Here is a 22,150-nt window from a genome sequence, read left to right as displayed (position 1 = left end):
CCACACAGTTTGATAAGATTTGGCATGTCCTTTTCCTCAAACACGTATGCCTTCAGCTCTTTGTGTCATTAAAATGTTCTTTTTTTATCTTATTGCAAGTCGGACGATAAAAAAGACAAGTTTGCTAAAAAACACACAACTTAAAATGAGAGAAAAAAAAAAGCATTAGTGCCAATATTTCTTGAACACACAGTCAGCAGTATACAGATACCGAATGCACTCAACATGTTTTTGTTTAGACCTTCTGTATAAGTAAGCAGCCTCGCTCACACTTACGACAGGCAGTAACATGCGCACATAAAATGATCATTCTCACACACACACACACACACACGGCGGCGGTTTGTTTATCCACTAACTTGGTCTCATTCTCACTCATACACACGTTCACATCGGGTGCATGTCGTACTGTGCCCAGTATCCCACACACACGTGGAGAAATGCAACGTAGCCTCAAACTGCCAGCAATTCAACAATTATCATCGCAAAACAGTAACAAACGTGATTGAGATAAGATAGAGAGAGGAGAGAGAGAGAGTGTGGGAGAGATACAACAGTAAGAGGTCAGCATTTTTGAAGAGAAAAAAAAAAAACGAAAAAAAAAAAAAAACACATTTTTCAATTTCCACTGTTTGAAAAACAATAAAACAACCATACGTACAAACGGAAAGACAAACTTTAAACATACAGTAAGATACAGTTCTGTCGTCAATCGGAGCAGTGTTGTTTTGCATGTGTTTGGATTCAGTCTCTTTTAATGTTAAGGGACATGAATGGAAACTGCACGACCACCTCACATCATGTAGTAGTTTTTTAAGTTTATACGATGCAGGTAATGTTGTTTACAGTGCCCACCTTGTCTAAAGGCTCGTCTGAATTTGGTGTGTGCATGTGTATGTAAATCTGTTGAGAAAAGTCCCCCTATTTTTAATTTTTTCTTTTTTTTTTTACTAAGCACATTTGCGATCCAGTCGAGTCAAAGTCTTTCAGACCGACCAACTTCTCATTCTTTCTTTTTTTTTTCTTTTTTTTTTCAGGTTCAAGTCTAAGCAGTTGAAATCTTCATCTGTGGAAAAAGGCCGTATACACATCTAACAGTCCCTGCATTTTTGTTTATATAATAGCTTAAGTCTGGCCACGAGAATGTGTGTAAGCATGTCACATTTCTGCAATGTGTGTGTGTGTGTGTGTGTACATTATGTATATGATGCGTGTGTGTCGTGTGTGTGTAGTACATTAATATGCATACCATGTAAATGTGTGGATGTTTGTGTTGTGTATGTGCTATAGTAAGTAAGTACACGTGTTTCCCAGTGTATGTTGTGTCAGTGTGTCTAAACCTATACTTAGAAATGAAGGGGGTTCTTCTTTTTAGATGGAATCAGTCCCTCCACCAAGCAGGTCACCAGGCAACAGAGCAGCAGGGCTGTCCATTTGGTGCCTCTCCTCCAGTTGGGGCGCCCCCCACAGGCTGCTGCTGGGGTACCCCGTAGTCACCCCTCCCCAGAGACCAGCGGACCTCCCGGGCTCCACTCCTCCTACGCCCACTCCCCCCCCTCCCGCGCCTCCCGTGCTTCCGACTCCCTCGCCCGCTCCGTTGGTGCTCCATTGAGAGAAGATGCCCAGCCCGGGTCCGACTCCTTGGGCCGAAGAAGAGGTGTCCGAGGAACCGCCTGTACCGTCCAAACTCTGCCAGCCGGTGCTGGAGGACGACCCCACTGTCCCTCCTCCACCTCCACCATTCCCGTTTCCATTCCCCCCGGGAGTCGTCCCAGAGCCGCCCCGCTCGCTGCCCGGGGAGCTGCCTCCGCTGCTGGCCACGGCAGGGCCCGTTGCAGACCCCGACCCCCCCTGAGTCCCACCGGGTCCTACCCCGCCTCCTCCTCCTGCGCCGCTGCTGGCCCCCCCCTCCGCCCCCCCGCCAGCCAGCTGGGAATGTGCAAAATAGCGAGCGACTTCCTCTTCACTCACAAACTCCGCCAGGATTGTGGTGTTGCCCAGAACGCACCTGACAGAAAGTTAAAAAAAAATAAATGAAGAAAATGTTGATATTTAATGCATTGGAATAAAAATTGGAAAATGGAATAAAATTAGAAAATCTAATCGTAGCATCATCACCATGGCATGTGCATTGTCGTGGCAGCTGAACAATGACTTATTCTAGCCAATTCTGACCTGAGATCAGATTCTAAAAAATGTCTTCTACATCCTGACAGTTTTCTGAAAAAGCTATGTTTCTATGTCGTTTCCATGTCGTTCTTTGATTTTTCAAAAATAGCTAAAGCATAACATAATGCTAACACCAAGAGGGGTTCACGCCCCAAAATGGGCTAGAGTAGACCTAGACTGTATTAACCAGACCAGGCTATGGACCAGAGCTAAACCAGAACATACAAGGTGTGATGACGGTCTCTACCAAGTTGTCCTTCTTTTGCATCATAGTTTTGCTGCCATTGACCATTAAGAATGAAGTAAAAAAAAAAAAGAAAAGAAGAGTTAACCTACATGTGCAGTGCACCCTGGGCCTTGGCTGCTTCCTGTCGGCTGCTGTAGCGAATCAGAGCGCTGCCCTGGGTCAGGCCGAGGTGAAAGGTCAACAGGGGACCATGCTGCATGCAGATAGTCCTCAGCGTGGAGCCGTCGATCTGAAGGGAGAGAGAGAGAAAGAAAAGCTGGATTCAGGTTAGGTGCAAACGGGAACCCCTTTTGGTGTTAGCATTACGCTATGCTTTAGCTATTGAAAAATAGCAGATCTACAAGCTCATAGCGCGCCACCGAGTGGCGCGCTACGAGCTTGTAGGTCTGCTATTTTTGAAAAACTCAAAGAACGACTGACATAGAAACCTTTTTTTTTCAGAAAACTGTCAGGATGTTGAAGACATTTTTAGAATCTGATCTCAGGTCAGAATGGGTTAATTGTCCATATAGCGTCGGGGCCATTGATTCTGAATAAACAATATTAATTGTCCATCCATAGCATCATCGGGCCATTGATTGACAGGGCCAGCGAAAGGTCAGGTAGTCTGGAAGTTTATGCATGAGTGCTTATGTGGACGAAGGGGCGTGTGTCAATTAAGCATGTAGTGAGATGGCACATTTACACGGACAGATTTTCATAACCGCCACAGTGGCAGGCTGTCTGCGTGTACATAACCACCACAGTGGCAGGCTGTCTGCGTGTACATAACCACCACAGTGGCAGGCTGTCTGCGTGTACATAACCACCACAGTGGCAGGCTGTCTGCGTGTACATAACCACCACAGTGGCAGGGTGTCTGCGTGTACACACTGAAATCAAGCTTCATAAGCGTATTACTATAATGAAAGAGTGGGAGAAAAACTGTCTAGTCTGCACAATTAAACAGTTTTCCATCCTTTGTTTTTCCGTGAGTCACTCGTGCGGTGCCTAATTGATTAAAGGGATCATCCACCTTCACAATCCAATTACGGCTGTGGGTCACGCATGATTCTGATCCATTTGCATAGGATAGACTGAAGGGGAATGCTGATGAATGAGAACCCTGGGTTTAGCACGTTTGAAATTCAAACCCCAAGGCCGATCTGTCTTGGCGGCCATTTTCTCTTTTTATGGCTGCTGTAAATCCACTGATAGGTCACGACGAGAACATTAAAACTCTTTAATTGCCTTCAACGGGCAGGCTCTCCTGACACTATGCCCCCTCTCAACGGCTTCACGGTCTTCCTTCCACAGCTCATAAGTTCACCAGTTCGTTTCATATGGGGGACATAAGGTCTCAAGTTACGAAATAAGCTACAGTATAGATTGCTTAATTTGGATCCACTTTTGGATCTTTGCATCTTACAGAATTAGTTTTCTGAAAATTGAAAGTCTAAGAAATCAGGCTTTAAAGTTTTGGATTTGTCTGTTATACATCTTTAGGAGGGAAAAAAAGGGGGGGGGGGGATCTAACACTTTTACCAACGGTGGAATTGCTTCGCCAACATTTAATTTGAAAAAGTCAAATAAGTGTATGAAAAAAAAAGATATAAAATGCTCTGATTAACTCAGACTTTACCACTGCACCACCGAGTGCCCCAATTAACATTTTTCAATCCAGGCTTGCTAATGTCTGTGTGAAACCAGCACAGATTCTCCAATTGTGTTTTATAACAAAAAAACTCTATCACAGAATGTATTTGGAGCAGAGTTTGCCCTGTGAAATCATGGAGGAAAAACCTGATAATTGTGTGCTTTACTTCCATATTTGCACCGCGATTTCAGTTCTGACCTTTAGGTGGATAGAAGTTTATTTTTATTTATTTATTTTTTGGACCAAAATCAGCTGATCTGGTACACCAGTTATTGGCTGCGCTGGATCACATATTTCCCCCTAATGTCTCTGTTTTAACCCATTCTGAACGGGCACCCATTTTGGTGTCAGCATCATATTATGCTTTAGCTATTGAAAAATAGCAGATCTACAAGCTCATATCGCGCCACCGAGTGGCGCGATACGAGCTTGTAGGTCTGCTATTTTTTGAAAAATCGAAGAACGACTGACATTTTTAGAATCTGATCTCAGGTCAGAATGGGTTAATCAGACCAGTGTGAGTCCGGCGGAAACCTCGTATGAATCTGATCTCAGGTCAGAATGGGTTAATGCACCACTCTGCCACTATTTCCCTGGCTGTGTACTGCAGAGATCTGTACCTGAGGGGTCAAGTTGCTCAGCAGCAACCAGCAGCTGCTCCTGGTGGCCACTCCATCGCTCCAAGCTGAGCCTATGGAGAGAAAATTAAACATGTATTTAACCCATTTTGACCCGAGATCAGATTCTAAAAAAAAATGTCTTCTACATCCTGACAGTTTTCTGAAAAAGCTATGTTTCTATGGCAGTCGTTCTTCGGTTTTTCAAAAATAGCAGACCTGCAAGCTCGTAGCGCGCCACTCGGTGGCGCGCTATGAGCTTGTAGATCTGCTATTTTTCAATAGCTAAAGCATAACATGATGCTAACACCAAAATGGGTTCAGATGAAAGGAGGCACACCTAGTGAGGACAAGTACAAAGATGAGTACGACACTAGAGATGTTACACTAACTTTTTGAAATATAGTTATAGCAGATATTTCTGTCAGTAATGTATAATAATTAACTTGTAGCATTTGTATTCCGTCTGTGTAGTATTTATATGTATTAATTGCCGCACAATGGAATTTTAATATTGTCTTTTTGTCTTCCAATATGTTCCAAAACAAATTCTACTTTGTTTGGTAGTCGTCTTGCCAGACGACCTGAAATGTCCACCTACTTCTTTATTTATTTTTATTTCCTATGCCTGTATATCTTTTCTGTATATTTTGTATTAAATGTACCTTACCCTTATAGGTCTACAGATAAAAATGAATGTTTAGTCTAACATGGGCCTTACTTTTTTCTCTTTTTAAATGTATTTCTGTGTTTTTATGTGTTGAAATAGGTGAAGGGATGTATTTGGAAAGAAATGGGTCAAAGTCAGCTAACAACAGTGACATGAAACACGTAGAAACAAATGTGAAAAGAAAATGTATTTGCTACAAAGAATTGTACATGTGATTGACTCAATAAAGTAAGAAAAAAAAAAGAAATGTCCACCTATATCGGATACCTCCAGTAACTTCTAAATCCAAAATACTTGGGAGCAGTGGCAAAAACCTACTAGCTTTTTAAACCAATCACATAACCGCCAATATAAAGGACAGCACTAAAGACGTTTGCTTGAATTGGTTGCGGAATTAACTCTTTTCCACTCGGAATTAGCAAGCTTTGAGATCGTCAACAAGTCTCTCATTAGCCCATTCTGACCGGGCACCCATTTTGGTGTCGGCATCATGTTATGCTTTAGCTATTGAAAAATAGCAGATCTACAAGCTCGTATCGCGCCACCGAGTGGCGCGATACGAGCTTGTAGGTCTGCTATTTTTGAAAAACGAAGACACTTTTAGAATCTGATCTCAGGTCAGAATGGGTTAATAATGAAACTGTCAGGATGTAATAGACATTTTTAGAATCTGATCTCAGGTCAGAATGGGTAAGAGTAAATGCATTTAGAAACAGGACCTGCGAGTCCACATATTTGGCACAAACCAACCGGTTATGAAATGGTTCAATCTTTTCCCAGAAGTCATAAAAACAGTACCTGGCCCAAATCTGGAGTCTTGGCTAGCCCCGCCTCCTCCCCCTCCCCAACCTCCTCCTCCTCCTCCTCTGGCCACTCGTTGGCCTCCTCCTCCGCCGCCGCCCCCCCATGGGGAAGGCGAGGCCTGCTTCTGACTGGTCAAGCCAGGAGGGGGGCGTGGCAGCTGGGAGCTGTTGCGATTGGTCTTCCACATCTTGTTGTGTCCGATGGGCTCTGGGGGCCAGCTGGTTTTGTACTCCGAGTATTTTGCTGGAGAGGAAATGGGGAGGTGGGAGGCAGTTTTGGATAAACACAGAAAAGGACGACTCATATTAGCTCCAGCAAAGCACAGCTTTGTGTTCCAAGTAAAGAACTAAAAGGTAGAGAGGCTGGGGAATTGGCTATACTAAATTGGGACTTGAAGGGGAGAAAATGTCTTTCTTTTGTCTTGAAGGGCCATGTTTTGCACAATAACAGTCTCTTCATTATGTCTGCCCACGATCTCTGCCGTGATTCATACAGTACGTTTGTTTACCCCAGTCACTGATACTAAAAATTTGATTTAGATTTTTTGATTTTTCTATGAATCTGTGACTTGACACCCATACCGTTATAAAACAAAAATTAAAAGATTTAGAAGAGAAAATAACTAAAAGGCGACGATAGCATGAAGACAGCAAGTGTTGAATTATATATGGATGTGCGATGATGTGTTATCAGAAGTGTGGTAAATATATTTAGGTCATAATTATTGATCAGCTATTTCACACTGATGAAGACTGCAAGGGAGAACTGAGGGTCTCTCACTGCACATTCCATGAAGCAACCTGGTAAAGGGGGTTGTGAGCTAATCTTGATTGTGAATACAAAGGGATTTATGACCTGGCCACAGGCTGGCAAGGAGAGAACTCTGAGTCACTGAGCAGATGTATAGGGAGAAGCCATGACCTGGTAAATTCTTCCTTTCATTGTAAAATGTGTTCTAAATGTAACCATTATTATACTGGGTTAGTAAAGCCTAGATAATATAAGAATGTAATGATCTTACAGCTAATCTAGACATTTTGATCTAGATAAGCAACAGCTCGCATGACCGGAAGTGGTGGGGCTGTTGCGAGGGGCTGATGTCAGAATCCACAGGCAAAGGTGTCTGTGGCTTCTCATTGGCTAAAGGATGGGGGCAGAAAAACTGACCCTGTCATTTGATTGGCTGCAAAGGCATTCTCTTTGGTCTAAGTACACTGTTGATGGAAAGTTGTAGTCAGATTCTACACCATACCACCGTGACAAGATAGAGATCAGCATGAGGCCAGCGGTAAATATAATCATATGATATGTGCATTATTCCATAAATATGTTATAAATGTTTAATATGATAATTAGGTTGTAACCAAATGTTTATTTGTGTTTCTTGTCTCCAACCAATAATCTTGAATGGTAGATTTAAAACCACATAGTTAAGTGGCACACGCCACACAAATATACAAGTGTTCAGTATTATCCACACTTCACCAAATGAGAGTAGGTTAGGCTTTAGACTTTAAGGCGTGCCAAATGCACAAGTTCCAGGGTACTATTTGTCAGTCTGCATTGGGGAAGTTTGAACAAACGTGTGAATGTTATATGTGTTTATGTTTAAGGAATGAACTAATAAAACCCTATAAAAAGCATGTTTGATTCGTAAAACAAGGAAATTATTGAAGCATTAAATAAATCAATTGTGCGTATTGAACGTAGCTTATCTGCTGTATCTCTTGGGAATTCGGATCCCGGCAAATCTCACCAAAAACCGGACAGTTTTAAATCGTAGTGCAGCTAAAGCGCACAGATTTAAACGTAGCTGTGTACTGGGAGTGCACAGTTCTAAATCGTTGCGCTGCTAAAGCGCACCGTTTAGCAAATTAAAACAGAATAAATATTCAGTTTTAAATCGCGGCCGTGCACTTAATCAGTGCACTGGTGCGATTTGATGCGCTATCGGAGCGCACGAATTAAAACAGTATAAATATACAGTTTAAACCGCTGCTACAGCAGCAACTCGAATTGAAACGGTCAAACAGAATAAAATATTCCAGTTTCAATCCGATGCTGTGCGCTGAAGACAGCGCACAGTTTTATACTTGGTGGGGCTGCTAAAGCGCCCGATTAATACCAGGTTAAATCAGGCTGTACAGTTTGGAGCGGGTGCGGTTAAAAGAACCGTCCGTTCGTGCAGTTTGGACTCGCCGCCGTGCGAGTATATGTCGCCGCCGAGCGAGCAATGTGGTGCCGTGCGCTGGGAGCGCACAGTCGGGGGATGCCCGGGCGATTTGAGACATAATACCAGTCCAGACTGAAAACCGTTTGGGCATGATATTACAGTTCAAATTGCTACCGTGTTGTAAAGGGCTTTAAATAGTGTTCACTAAAGTGAGCACAATTTAAAGACAACACAATCTAAACAAATATAGCCGTGAGTGGAGACCGCGGCACACATATGGTTTTGAATCGTGCCCCACTAACAACCCTCAATTCAGATCGTTCAGGAAACGACACACTGTTTGTGGATTGTTTGATGTGGTTAAATTCAGACGAATGTGAAGCCGTGCGTAAAAGCGCATGGCGATCGATGCGCAGGTTTAGTGTCTACATATCAAACGCGCAATGCGTCTGATTTGGGCTAACTAAATGCGACATCGTAAAAACCCGTTGTCATATAGATATGGGTCTATGGAAAACGGAGTTAAACACAGCCACCCCAAATGAGTGACTGTGGTTTAAACAAAAGTTTGGCATTAGTCATTTGATCGATTAGAGCAGATGACTCTGTATCGGCGGTCGGTAGGAACTGATTTTGAGACTATTTGAACCAAACATAAAGTTTTAATTGTGCCGGATTAGGAACCGACCGTTTAAAATAATAATAGTGCTTTTATCTGTGAACAACACAATAAAGATAGGCTATTTTAGCTGGGTGCTCAGGCAGCACAGAGGACAGCAGTTTGTTGCGTGTGGGGGAGGAGGGAAACCCCTATTTCTCACTACGCACCAGTTTGAGTGCATGTGAGGAGGAAATCCCTTTTCTCACTGCGCAAGTGACTTTTGTCATGTAAATGTGCCCTGCACTAAAACAGTGCAAGGGACTTTGAAAGTCTCGTCTGACACGAGAGTGACAGGGGACTGGTTTAATAAGCCGTGGTAAACGTGATGTAATTAAATAGTTACAATCAAATAATGTTTAACACTGCAAAAGCGTGCTTTCAAAGTAGGTAAATCGCATCTAAGGACGTGTCAATATATAACCTGGTGCCGTAAGCATCCACTATTATGAATAGTGCTATAGTAAAATCTGGGAGATTTAATAATGCTATAGAGTAGACAGTCCGCGGCTAATATACATCTGGTAGTAGACTACTAATAAAAGATTTATTAGCTAAGGTATTGATTAGAGGATTTATGGGGTCCTTTTAGTTCATACAAATAGTTATGCATGTTAAATTAGCATGGTGAATGTTAATCATAACTATAAACGCGACTAACACGGTAACCAGTGAGGCATTTATTGTGGACCCGTCAAAAGGACGGCCTTCCTGGTAAAAAGCATAAAATCGTTGGACCCGTTAGAAGCTGTTGCCTTGTCAAAGGCCAACGCGACAGCTCGGAAAAGTTGCATGCTTATTTTGCTCGTAGACTGAGGTCTCGGGAGGATAAAAGACTGTGTGGAGATCACGAAATACGTAAATACGAATCGTGAAACGCCCGGTAAAAAGAGGGCACAGTGAGTGTCCTAGAGTCCAAGTTAATATAACTATTATTAACTGGGCGAAAACTAACCATTTGCAATTGTGTGAATGAGTTGTGAAGTCAATTAACCACTAACCTCTGTCTACTAACCCTATTAACAAATTGTTAACAGTGGGGGAGGAGGGGGTAAGATGGCTTTTACAGAAAATTGGCTTAAGCAGCTACAGGATGGCTGTAAAGAGTCCAAACTTCGTTGCTGTAATATGGCGCTTAGTTTGGGAGAGAGCCTCAAATGGGGCTCATTAAGCAGTATTCCAGATCAGGTAATTGAACTGCAAATTGAAAGAGGAGATGTGAGAGATCTCTCCGCATTCTATATCAAAAGATTAGAAAGCGTGGGCAGGTTTGATATTGTTGAAAAAGAGAAGCAGGACTTAGTATCTTGTTTAAAAATATGCTCTGTATTTAGCTTCGAAAAAATAATGGAAGCTCTAGAGTTGAGAAGTGTTAGGAACACAGCAGGGAGCCAGATAGGCCCCTGTGATAAGCCTGCAGAATGCAGGGAAAGCCGGCCGAGGCCGGAAACCATGATCCTTCTCTATCCCAGAGGAGAAGTGAGGGAGATGACCGGATGTGACATTCCGGAAGCCACGTGGACGCCAGAGGGGCGGGAAGCCACGTGGACGCCAGAGGGGCGGGAAGACGGGCCACCGATGCAGCCTGTCACCACGGAGCAGCCTGGTACCTACAGTAATCCTGCAGAACCAGAGCCCTCCACCGTGGGCAAATCCACGGGCCCAGCGGGAGAGCTGGGGATCGAAGCCATGCCAGAGGCGGACGCCGCTGGCGAGGGGCAAGTTCCTGTGGGCGACACAGAAGGGACGGCGGCAGCAGCGGAAGCAGCAGAGCAGTTGTTCATCGTACCCACGTCGGCGACAAGCATCGCTGGCGTGGGACTTCCTGTGGACATCGCAGAAGAGACAGCGCAGCTGACTACAACGGCGAGTCAGGTGAGCCTGCCAGGGGTCCAGAACCTGGAGGATGTCACTTGCTCGTCCATCAAAGTCCAGCCAGTGACGGACGTCGCTGGCGTGGAGATTCCTGTGGGTGACACAGGGGAGACAACCGCCACAGTGCAGTTGTCAAAAGGAGCAGAGGTGAGAAGCTGGCCAGGGATCGAGACCCTGGAGCATCACATCACTTCTTCAACAGGAGCGGGGGGGTCAGAACCAACTGACACCACCTTGCCCATCAACGCCGTGCCAGCGATGGAGATCGAAGGCGGGGCCAAGGAGTCAAAGCACCTCATCACAAAGACGCTGAATGGTTCGATGGATGGCATTATCGGTGGCAGTCTTCGCGTTCAGTCAGAGGTGCAGACATCCAAAACACACACACTCACAGCCCGGGGATTGACCATCGTAGGGGGTGGGCCCAAGGGGAAAGAGGCCAGACCGGTCTTAAACGAGTGTGATGATGGAACCCGGGGATTCACCACCGTAGGGGGTAAGTCGCCTCACAAACCAGGGGTGGCGAAATCCAGTATGGTACAATCTGGGCCATCTGTGCAGCAGACAAAGAAGCTGACCACAGTGCCAACACAGGTATGCGCCTGTGGGCTTGTTTGTCATTGCAAAGCCTGTCGAGCAGCTGACAAAGCTAAGAAAAAGGCTCTGTTGTCCGACCCTGAGATAAAGAAAATTAAAGTGAGATGGAAATGGAAAAACGTTTTTGCCAGGTCTGAGTCAGTGAGACCAGGGGCTGACACAACCAGGGAGAGCAAGTGATTTGCTCTCCCCCCCCCCCATTGTTCTGCACACAGCAGGAAATGGGGATGTAGTGACAATCAGGTGTCACAATCTGCAATCAGCACACACACACACACACACACACACACACTCACATGGACAAATGTGTGACTGAACTGTGCATTAAAAATGTGGTGTTTAATTGTGTTGAAGAATGCTGAATAATGATTTACTTCTCTTCAATGAGGGGAGAGAAGTGTAGTGCACGTGTGAAGAGGTGGTGCTTGAGCGCGCGCGCGCGCACACAGGCACGCACACACACATGCACAAACCAACCACATGTGTGGAAGACACATAGTGTGGTGAAAATGTTGCAAACTTGCAATTTTCAATTGGGTTGCTTTAAAGTTAAAAAATCCAAAAGGTTGAAAGAAACCAAGTTGATTGAAATACAAAATAGGTTATTTGTTCAATTACAATTTGGAATTCCCTAACAAAGTAACAAAGCCAGAAAGGGTTTGTGTAGGTTAGTTAGGTAATAAACTGCATTTGTGTAAACTGTGTTTATCCAATGTCCACATTCTGTGAACAGACAGATGGGGGTGTTGAGATAAGGTTTAGCAGACGCGACTGCTTATTCTCCTCCAGCTTGACCAAGTTAAGTTAGAAGAATGTGTAGATAAAGAATTAACCTTTTGTCCAGGCAGGAAGCCATAAAAACGGACAGGAGGTGAAATAATGCCATGGCAATCAGGCTTGACTGACATGGCAAGAATCTGCTTCTCCCAAAAAGTGGAGGAGTGAAATAAGAGGAGGAACTAACCAAATATAGTTCACTTCCAGCCATCACACATTATTACAAACATTAAGTAGCATTGATTTCTAATGAGTTGATGTGTTGTGTTATTTAGTGTGTTTTAAAAGTTGTATAAACGTTATAACTTAAAACCATGTTAGACGCCCGAATAGAAAAAATCGCTCAGATATGGAAAATTGATCAAAACCATATCAATTTTTCATATCTGCGTAGGGGGTGTTGAATTATATATGGATGTGCGATGATGTGTTATCAGAAGTGTGGTAAATATATTTAGGTCATAATTATTGATCAGCTATTTCACACTGATGAAGACTGCAAGGGAGAACTGAGGGTCTCTCACTGCACATTCCATGAAGCAACCTGGTAAAGGGGGTTGTGAGCTAATCTTGATTGTGAATACAAAGGGATTTATGACCTGGCCACAGGCTGGCAAGGAGAGAACTCTGAGTCACTGAGCAGATGTATAGGGAGAAGCCATGACCTGGTAAATTCTTCCTTTCATTGTAAAATGTGTTCTAAATGTAACCATTATTATACTGGGTTAGTAAAGCCTAGATAATATAAGAATGTAATGATCTTACAGCTAATCTAGACATTTTGATCTAGATAAGCAACAGCTCGCATGACCGGAAGTGGTGGGGCTGTTGCGAGGGGCTGATGTCAGAATCCACAGGCAAAGGTGTCTGTGGCTTCTCATTGGCTAAAGGATGGGGGCAGAAAAACTGACCCTGTCATTTGATTGGCTGCAAAGGCATTCTCTTTGGTCTAAGTACACTGTTGATGGAAAGTTGTAGTCAGATTCTACACCATACCACCGTGACAAGATAGAGATCAGCATGAGGCCAGCGGTAAATATAATCATATGATATGTGCATTATTCCATAAATATGTTATAAATGTTTAATATGATAATTAGGTTGTAACCAAATGTTTATTTGTGTTTCTTGTCTCCAACCAATAATCTTGAATGGTAGATTTAAAACCACATAGTTAAGTGGCACACGCCACACAAATATACAAGTGTTCAGTATTATCCACACTTCACCAAATGAGAGTAGGTTAGGCTTTAGACTTTAAGGCGTGCCAAATGCACAAGTTCCAGGGTACTATTTGTCAGTCTGCATTGGGGAAGTTTGAACAAACGTGTGAATGTTATATGTGTTTATGTTTAAGGAATGAACTAATAAAACCCTATAAAAAGCATGTTTGATTCGTAAAACAAGGAAATTATTGAAGCATTAAATAAATCAATTGTGCGTATTGAACGTAGCTTATCTGCTGTATCTCTTGGGAATTCGGATCCCGGCAAATCTCACCAAAAACCGGACAGCAAGAAATGCAGAGGAGGAGGAGGAGATGGAACGGCAAGAGAGAGAAAGAGGCAGCGATGTGAAGCGGAGAAAAGGTTACCTGTGCTGTGTGCATTGCCAAGGGGTCCGTCTGAGGCACTGTAGGGCCAGGCACCAGGTGAAGGCAGCGAGGTGTTGAGGGAGGGGTTTGGCCCTGCAGATTATAACGACATAAAGAACGCCACTTCACAAAGTATCGTATTAGGGGACTTTAACCCATTCTGACCTGAGATCAGATTCATACGAGGTTTCCACTGGACACACACTGGTCTGATTAAGCAACGACGGCACCTACTACAGCAGAAACGACCCTTCCAGGTAGCCGGTAGAGTCTGCAACGTCACTGATTTTAGTACTTTGGACGCGTCGTTTGCCAATTACACTTTAGTCTAAAAAACGAATTCACTCCACAGTTCACAAACTGTCCAAAAGTAAGATCTTACAATCTTCCCGGTCATGTTGAATGCAAAGCTCTGTCGCGAGCTCTGCCCCGTCAGAGAATAATAATAATAATAATAATAATGATAAGTCAGAGAAGCGACAACTGATAAGACGCGTCACCATGGGAACCAAAAAAAAGGGGTGGGAACGCGTCTCCGACGGCCAGTTTGCTTAAAGACGTCGACTGCTACTGAGATCGCATCATAACAACTCTACGTCCGCCTAGCGGAGCAGTCCTTTGTGATGTCAGAACAGGCCAGCTCCATATATGGAGATCTAGGGGTGACCTGGATTTGGGCCGGGCCCGTCTGGAGCCTGGGTTCTGGACAACCAGCGTTCAGTTCAGACGGATTTGACACCGGGGCACTGCACTCCACTGTGGTGGTGTGTGGAACGTGTGTGTCACATTTTGGTTACAGGCGTACAACAGAGACGTGGATATAGATGAGTTAATAATGATCTTGCATACAAAAAGATAGAAGCATTGCCCTTGCACAGTGTATTGCCTGGAGATGGTTGACAGGGCCACCATATAACTGTGATTTTGTACATCTATTCTGTGTCCACGCCCACAATCTGGTGACGTCATCAATTAGCAATTCTCAGCACCTGAGCGGTTTTGTTTTGGAGCTCTTTAAGAGCAAGTTCTTTGTCTGTGGAAAAACCACAGCACTGACGAAGGTCTTATAGGACCCAAACGTTTGCTTTTTAACCCATTCTGACCGGGCACCCATTTTGGTGTTGGCATCATGTCGTGCTTTAGCTATTGAAAAATAGCAGATCTACAAGCTCATATCGCGCCACCGAGTGGCGCGATACGAGCTTGTAGGTCTGCTATTTTTGAAAAATCGAAGACACTTTTAGAATCTGATCTCAGGTCAGAATGGGTTAATAATGAAACTGTCAGGATGTAATAGACATTTTTAGAATCTGATCTCAGGTCAGAATGGGTTAATTGCACTTCGAGCACAGAGCACCATAAGAGCATGGTAAAATAAAATAAAATATATTTCTAAGGAGTTTTACTTCTTTTTCTATACGGTGAGCGAGTCTTTTCCTGTCAAAGTATCCCTTATGTTTTTGAGACCACCGCTACCGTAGTCAAGTTTGAAAAAAAGGACAAAGAAAGGCGCAACAGTTTTTTTAGTGCTTCAGGGCCACCATGACAGCTTTCTGTCGGACTATTTTGAGGGCATTTCTTTCTCTAAAGCACACGCCGTATCAGACAAACGGTTAAACCGCAGGATGACAAAATGTACAACAAAGATTTGACATTTTTTTATAAAGAAGCCCCGACAGCGAAAAAGACATCAACCTGCCAATAAGAATTGACTTTACAAACACATTGTAGTAAAACACATTGTAGTAAAACTAAGCAAATGTACCCACTTGCCCATGCTGTGCTACGAAACCTGACGTATAGATTTATGCGCAGGTTAACAGATTCTGAGAACGGCATCATTGCATCACTTTCTAACCCTGCTAAGAGCTCTGTCAGACCTATCATCTAAGCTGTGGAGCCACTGGCGTTTCATACATCAAATACAGTACCTGTGTTGTCTCGCAGTAACTGGTGGTCGGAGTCGTTGAGGTTGGGGGGTCCCGGGGAGCCCATAACACTGCCAGGGGTCATGTAGGAGTCGTTGAGGTTGGGGGGGCCGGGGGACCCCATAACACTGCCAGGGGTCATGTAGGGGTCTGTTTCAGGGTCTCCGGCACTCGGGATCCCCTTCCACGGCACACCGGGCTGGAACTCTGTCATCACAACAACAACAAGACAGCCGATGAGCTGGGAGATCTTACTGCAATCTAGGAACCTCTCCTAACCCATTCTGACTGGGCACCCATTGTTAGCATCATGTTATGCTTTAGCTATTTAAAAATAGCAGATCTACAAGCTCATATCGCGCCACCGAGTGGCGCGATACGAGCTTGTAGGTCTGCTATTTTTGAAAAATCTAAAAAAACGACTGACATTTTTAGATTCTGATCTCAGGTCAGAATGGGTTAATCAGACCAGTGTGTGTCCAGTGGAAACCTCGTATGAATCTGATCTCAGGTCAGAATGGGCTAAGATGTGATGTAAACATGTAATCCTCACACTCAGGATGGACATGAAAATGCAACACTAGTACATGTCCAAAACGGTTTGCAATAGTTTCAGAGTTTCAAGTAGCATGCCCATCTCAACATCAACTGTTCAAAGGAGACTGCGTGAATCAGGTCAAGATCGAATTGCTGCAAAAGAGCCACTACTACATCAAGGAGTGTCTAAAGGAGGACGAGACGCGAAGACCGTACTGGGCGACGCCATGTTGCTCCATGGAAGGAAAGAAACATGCGCAGCCGAGACCAGGAAGTTGTACATGCACAAATGTGGGCAACATGGCGTGCAACAATTTGAGCAACATGGCGTCGCCCATACGTTCTATCGCGTCTAGTCCTCTTTAGACAGTCCTTGCTACTACTGAGGAACAACAAGAATAAATGAAAGGCTTGGGCCATGAAACACCAGGAACGGGCATTAGACCAGTGAAACACCAGGAATGGGCATTAGACCAGTGAAACACCAGGAATGGGCATTAGACCAGTGAAACACCAGGAATGGGCATTAGACCAGTGAAACACCAGGAATGGGCATTAGACCAGTGAAACACCAGGAACGGGCATTAGACCAGTGAAACACCAGGAATGGGCATTAGACCAGTGAAACACCAGGAATGGGCATTAGACCAGTGAAACACCAGGAATGGGCATTAGACCAGTGAAACACCAGGAACGGGCATTAGACCAGTGAAACACCAGGAATGGGCATTAGACCAGTGAAACACCAGGAACGGGCATTAGACCAGTGAAACACCAGGAATGGGCATTAGACCAGTGAAACACCAGGAATGGGCATTAGACCATGAAACACCAGGAACGGGCATTAGACCAGTGAAACACCAGGAATGGGCATTAGACCAGTGAAACACCAGGAATGGGCATTAGACCATGAAACACCAGGAATGGGCATTAGACCAGTGAAACACCAGGAATGGGCATTAGACCAGTGAAACACCAGGAACGGGCATTAGACCAGTGAAACACCAGGAACGGGCATTAGACCAGCGAAACACCAGGAACGGGCATTAGACCAGTGAAACACCAGGAACGGGCATTAGACCAGTGAGAATCTGTACTTTGGTCCATTATCTCAAACTATAGCAGTCCCTTGGAGGCCATGACACTCCTAGTTTTCGTCCTGCAATCTGCCCATTCATTTATGAGAAAACATCTGAACAGAGCAAGTATTTCTTTTAAGTGAGGGAGGAGGAGGCCCTAGAGGAAATGCCATGGCTCATGACGTTTTTATGGTTCATCCAGATGCACGGCAAATTCCAGCAAATAGTTTTTTAAAGATAATATCCTTTGGGGACAAAGTGTTGAAAGAATTGGGATTCTTATTCCTTAATAACTGAGCCATTCATGGAAAGATGTTTATGTACAATATATGTCCGAAGCTGTGAATAGAAAATGTCATTTTATTATTAACGGTGGTAATGTGAGAAGGAGCCGTTACCTGGGGGCCAGCTGGACGTGCCACTGGGCTTGGTGGCCATCTTGCTTCCAGGGGTTCGGTGCCAGTTGTCGCCTTGAGGGGGCATCCCCAAACCATCACCGCCCAGCAGGTCATACTGGGAGTACGGAGAGCCTCCTCTGGCCTTTATAGGGTTGGGTAAAGGGCCTGGATGAACCCAAGAGAGAAACACGTTACAACCATAGACTGTAAAAAATATGGACAAAGCGTTCCCCGGGTCTAACATGAACGTAAAATGAAGCCTGAAATCCCTTGCATTCTAATGCACTGTAAATCGCCATCTTTCTAGATCCGTTTTGGACCAGCTGGCCATTGGCTGGCTCCGTTTGGGTCCAGCTGGCCATTGGCTGCCCAGACAACGAGGCGGGACTTCCCCCCTTCTTCTCCGTTGGTTTTTATTTTGACTCGAGTGGGAGGAGAAGACTCTTGAGTGGGAGGGGAATCCCGATCATAGACGGTAACGGTAGCCACGCCCCTCAGAACATACGCGACTTTATGGTCATTATTTTAATTAATGGGACCATCATTTTCCAAAAAGAATATTATGACATTAGAAATTAGACTTTAAACTAGTGACTGGAAGAAGAAAGTATTCATGACCATGTTTATTAAGGTAATACAGTCTAGGTGAAGTTGGGCCAAAATACATGGGCCTCTATGGAGCTATGGGGCTTTTTGGGTCCAGTCCAGCGCCACAACAGGCCATTATATGAACTACCGATTTCAAATGAGGCTTCACGAAATATCTGGCTGACTGCCCCCCTGGTTACAACAGATCGTCACATCTTAGTCAGACAACCATGAACAAAACGGCAGCTAAAATCATCGGCAGCACAGAATCACCCAGTCTCCACAACATCTACACCACTCGTTGTATGAAAAGAAACACACAAACATCATGAAAGACACCCAGCTATCCCGCAAATACCTTGTTCAAACCACTCCCTTCCAAAAAACGCTACCAGAGCATCAAATCTCGCTCCACCCGTCTCAGTAACAGTTTCTACCCCCAGGCAGTCAGGCTGCTGAACAGCTGACCTTGAACTGTACTGCACTGTTTTGTCACTTCACTTGCACTTTTTTTCAGTTTTTTGCACTATAGATGTTCGTATGTAAGACAGAGTGCTCTGAGCAAAATCATTTTCATTGTATTTATACTCTGTATCTATACACATGACAAATAAACCTGAACCTGAACATCTCAGTCAGATAACAATGAACGAAAACAATCACAGCCGCAGTTATAACCAGTCGTAAGCTGTCAACTCTCACAAAAGGTGTGGATCTTGGCATTGAGGAAAATGGTTACATGGCAGACCATCGGCTGACCCTACTAAATGGTAACATGGCAGACCATTATGCTGACCCTACCGTTCTTGTGAAGGTTGGTGGTGTCGGGGGGTGACGGTGCGGGAGAGTGTCCCTCCATCATCCATTTAAAACGAGACTGCTGTCCGCCAGCGTCCTTCATGCCTCCCACCATGGAACCCAGCTCCAGTCCCGACATGTTGCTACCAGGGGCCAGACCTGAGGGAGAAAGGAAAGGGTCAATATAAGTAAAACAAATAACAATATAGCTTTTCCACAGGAGTATCTTTTTTTATATTTTTCCAAAAAGAATACAAACAGGCCAATAGCATATTACAAAGTTATCCCCCCTCACTGGGGAAAATTCCCGGGAGGAAAAATGGGTGAGTTGTCCAGTATTCATGAAAAGTACCGTACAGACTGTCACTTTACTATTGTATCTGGTGACTTTTAGTAACATTGTGATACCTTTTTATAACGTATAACAATGCGCGGCACTCGGTGTCGCGCTATGAGCTCGGAGATCTGCTATCTTTCAATAGCTAAAGTATAACACAATGGTTAACCCATTCTGAACGGGAAGCCATTTTGGTGTTAGCATCATGTTATGCTTTAGCCATTGAAAAATAGCAGATCTACAAGCTCATAGCGTGCCACCGAGTGGCGCGCTACGAGCTTGTAGGTCTGCCATTTTTGAAAGATCGAAGAACGACTGACATTTTTAGAATCTGATCTCAGGTCAGAATGGGTTAATCAGACCAGTGTGTGTCCAGTGGAAACCTCGTATGAATCTGATCTCAGAATGGGTTAACGACGACTCACCCGAGTACATGCCCTGTGTTTTGGCGTGGAGGTCCGACAGGTGGTGAGGCAGGGGCTCCACCATGGCCTGTTTGGGCGGCGGACCTCCTCCTCCGCCCAGGTGAGAGGGAGACAGCTTGGAACCCATCCCTCCAGCCGGGCCTCCTCCTCCTCCTCCTCCTCCTCCACCCTGCTGCTGCTGCCTCTGCTGCTGGAGGATGGCCATGATCCTAGCCAGCTGAGGACAAGAAGGAATAAACCCATTTAGGCCTGAAAAAAGTGTCGTCTAAATCCTGACAGTTTTCTGAAATAACCTATGTTTCTAGGCCTATATCGCTCAATATTTCATGTCAAGGACCCCAAAAATGATCTGTAATTGGCCTCCGACCCCCCCCCCATCTGAAAATATGTTGTTCCAGGGACCTCCGCAGAAGCAAAGATTTGAGTTAAAAATGTTTGTTCTGAAAAAATATATTCCAAATTTGAGGCACGTTTTCACGATTTTTCAAAAATAGCAGACCTACAAGCTCGTAGCGCGCCACTCCGTGGCGCGCTATGAGCTTGCAGATCTGCTATTTTTCAATAGCTAAAGCATAGCATGATGCTAACACCAAAAGGGGTTCCCGCTCAAAATGGGTTAAGGGTGGGGTAGGGGAATACATTAAGAGTAGGCCAGGAGTGAGACCTTTATACTAAAAAAACAACAAAAAACACTAAAATGTCACAAATATGGCACAGTAAATGTAGACCTTTTGTCTCAGTCAGATGGCTCATTTACAACTTACTCTGACACATGTGGTACAAGTGTATAAGTGTATAAGTATATAAGTGGAAAGGGATCACAATACTGAAAGCGTTTTTTTTTTTTTTTGCAGAAAAGCAAAATGTTGCAATAAAAACAATGAAGTAAACTCATAGTGGCAGCACAGTTTGCTCAAATAGCAGGGCACACCCTTAGCATAAAACCTATATAGGCTACGTAAGAAGCATTAAGAAATATTTGAATATTTTCCAAGCATTTAAAAAGAGACCAGTCTACAATGACATTGACCATCACGGCATCATTCCTGACACAAACGCTTCATCAAGAGCATCACCAACTCCGTATAGAGCATCGCAGTCCCGCCCCCTACCAGGGCCCAGGAAATGATTCTCCGTTCATTTTCCTCATGGACATTTCAAAAAGTATTTATTTAAAGACGTTTACGCCGCGGACAAAGCCAACTCTTGTCGTGACAAATCATGACAACAAACACAAATAATTAGAAAGAAGAAAAAACAGAAGGTTTACAACACTTTGTTGTTTTTCTTCTTTGTAATTATTTGTTTGGTCCAAAATATTGTGTTTGTTGTCATGAGTTGTCACGACTCGAGTTGGCTTTGTCCGCGGCGTAACAGTCTTTAAATAAATACCTTTTGAAATGTCTATGGAAAAAATGCATTGGGAATCATTTCCTGGGCCTGGCGTCGTCATGAAAGGGGGCAGGACTGGGACGCTCTATACACGCAGTGCCCTTGAGCAAGTTGCCACATCCTCCCCTCCTCCAAGAACCAGTGTTGTTATTGGCGTCACATTTTGGTTTTAGTTTCAGTCATAGTCTCTTGAATAGTTTTAATTTTGTTTTAGTCACATTTTAGTCAGCTGGAATGTTTTAGTGTTTAGTCTAGTTTTAGTCAACAAAAAAATATTTTGTCGGGCATTGATGCAGTCATAACTAGAAAAAGTGCCCTTCCGGGCACAGGTCTCCACCAGGTTATCCACAGATCCGTGCAGTTAGAGGTAAAAACACTTTTCGGCCAGTTATAGCGCCACCTTGAGGCTGAGTTGAAATTGTTCATGTGGCATTTTGTCCTCGGCCTAGTGGGAATGTGGGTGCACAATTTCACGGAAATCACGCGATGTGTTCATGATTTGCAGCATTTTGTTTGACACTGAGCACTCCTGTGAACTTTGGAAGCCAATCTTAACCAATCAGGATGGAGTCTGAGAAATCTGAAAGACTGGTTTGGTTGAATGGCTCTAGAGAGACTGTGTACCAATTTGCGTGATGTTTGGACAAAATCTGTAGGTGTGCTGTGCAAAAACTTGTTTTGCACAAAGCGGCCTCCTGGTGGCGCTATAACAGGCCGTTCTGGAAAGTTTGGGGCAGAGGTTCATCGTTGGCATCCAGGGAGTGTGTATGCAAAATTTGGCATCGACCGGGTTAACGGTGGCCGAGATTAGCTGCTAATGGACGGACACACACACACACACACACACACAC

At 44.3% G+C, this 22,150-nt stretch overlaps 1 protein-coding gene across 1 annotated transcript in view; it reads right to left on the bottom strand.

Moving 5' to 3' along the window:
- The window catches only part of LOC310868721 (uncharacterized protein), a 42,849-nt gene continuing 20,699 nt past the window's right edge, over nucleotides 1–22,150 (bottom strand). Inside the window, exons 15-23 of the mRNA XM_083779178.1 lie at nucleotides 19,908–20,124; nucleotides 19,149–19,304; nucleotides 17,760–17,924; nucleotides 15,749–15,952; nucleotides 13,818–13,910; nucleotides 6,138–6,386; nucleotides 4,673–4,743; nucleotides 2,506–2,645; nucleotides 1–2,008 (exon numbers count right to left, since the gene is read on the bottom strand). Coding sequence (XP_083635304.1) covers nucleotides 1,372–2,008; nucleotides 2,506–2,645; nucleotides 4,673–4,743; nucleotides 6,138–6,386; nucleotides 13,818–13,910; nucleotides 15,749–15,952; nucleotides 17,760–17,924; nucleotides 19,149–19,304; nucleotides 19,908–20,124 — 1,932 coding nt within the window. The 3' untranslated portion in view covers nucleotides 1–1,371. The remainder of the gene's footprint in view (nucleotides 2,009–2,505; nucleotides 2,646–4,672; nucleotides 4,744–6,137; nucleotides 6,387–13,817; nucleotides 13,911–15,748; nucleotides 15,953–17,759; nucleotides 17,925–19,148; nucleotides 19,305–19,907; nucleotides 20,125–22,150) is intronic.

Source organism: Protomyctophum parallelum (assembly GCF_964188405.1).
Source record: "Protomyctophum parallelum genome assembly, chromosome: 13".
In the NCBI taxonomy this organism is placed as follows: domain Eukaryota; kingdom Metazoa; phylum Chordata; class Actinopteri; order Myctophiformes; family Myctophidae; genus Protomyctophum; species Protomyctophum parallelum.
The sequence above is the reverse complement of the archived record's forward strand: the minus strand, read 5'-3'. Positions and strand labels throughout refer to the sequence as shown.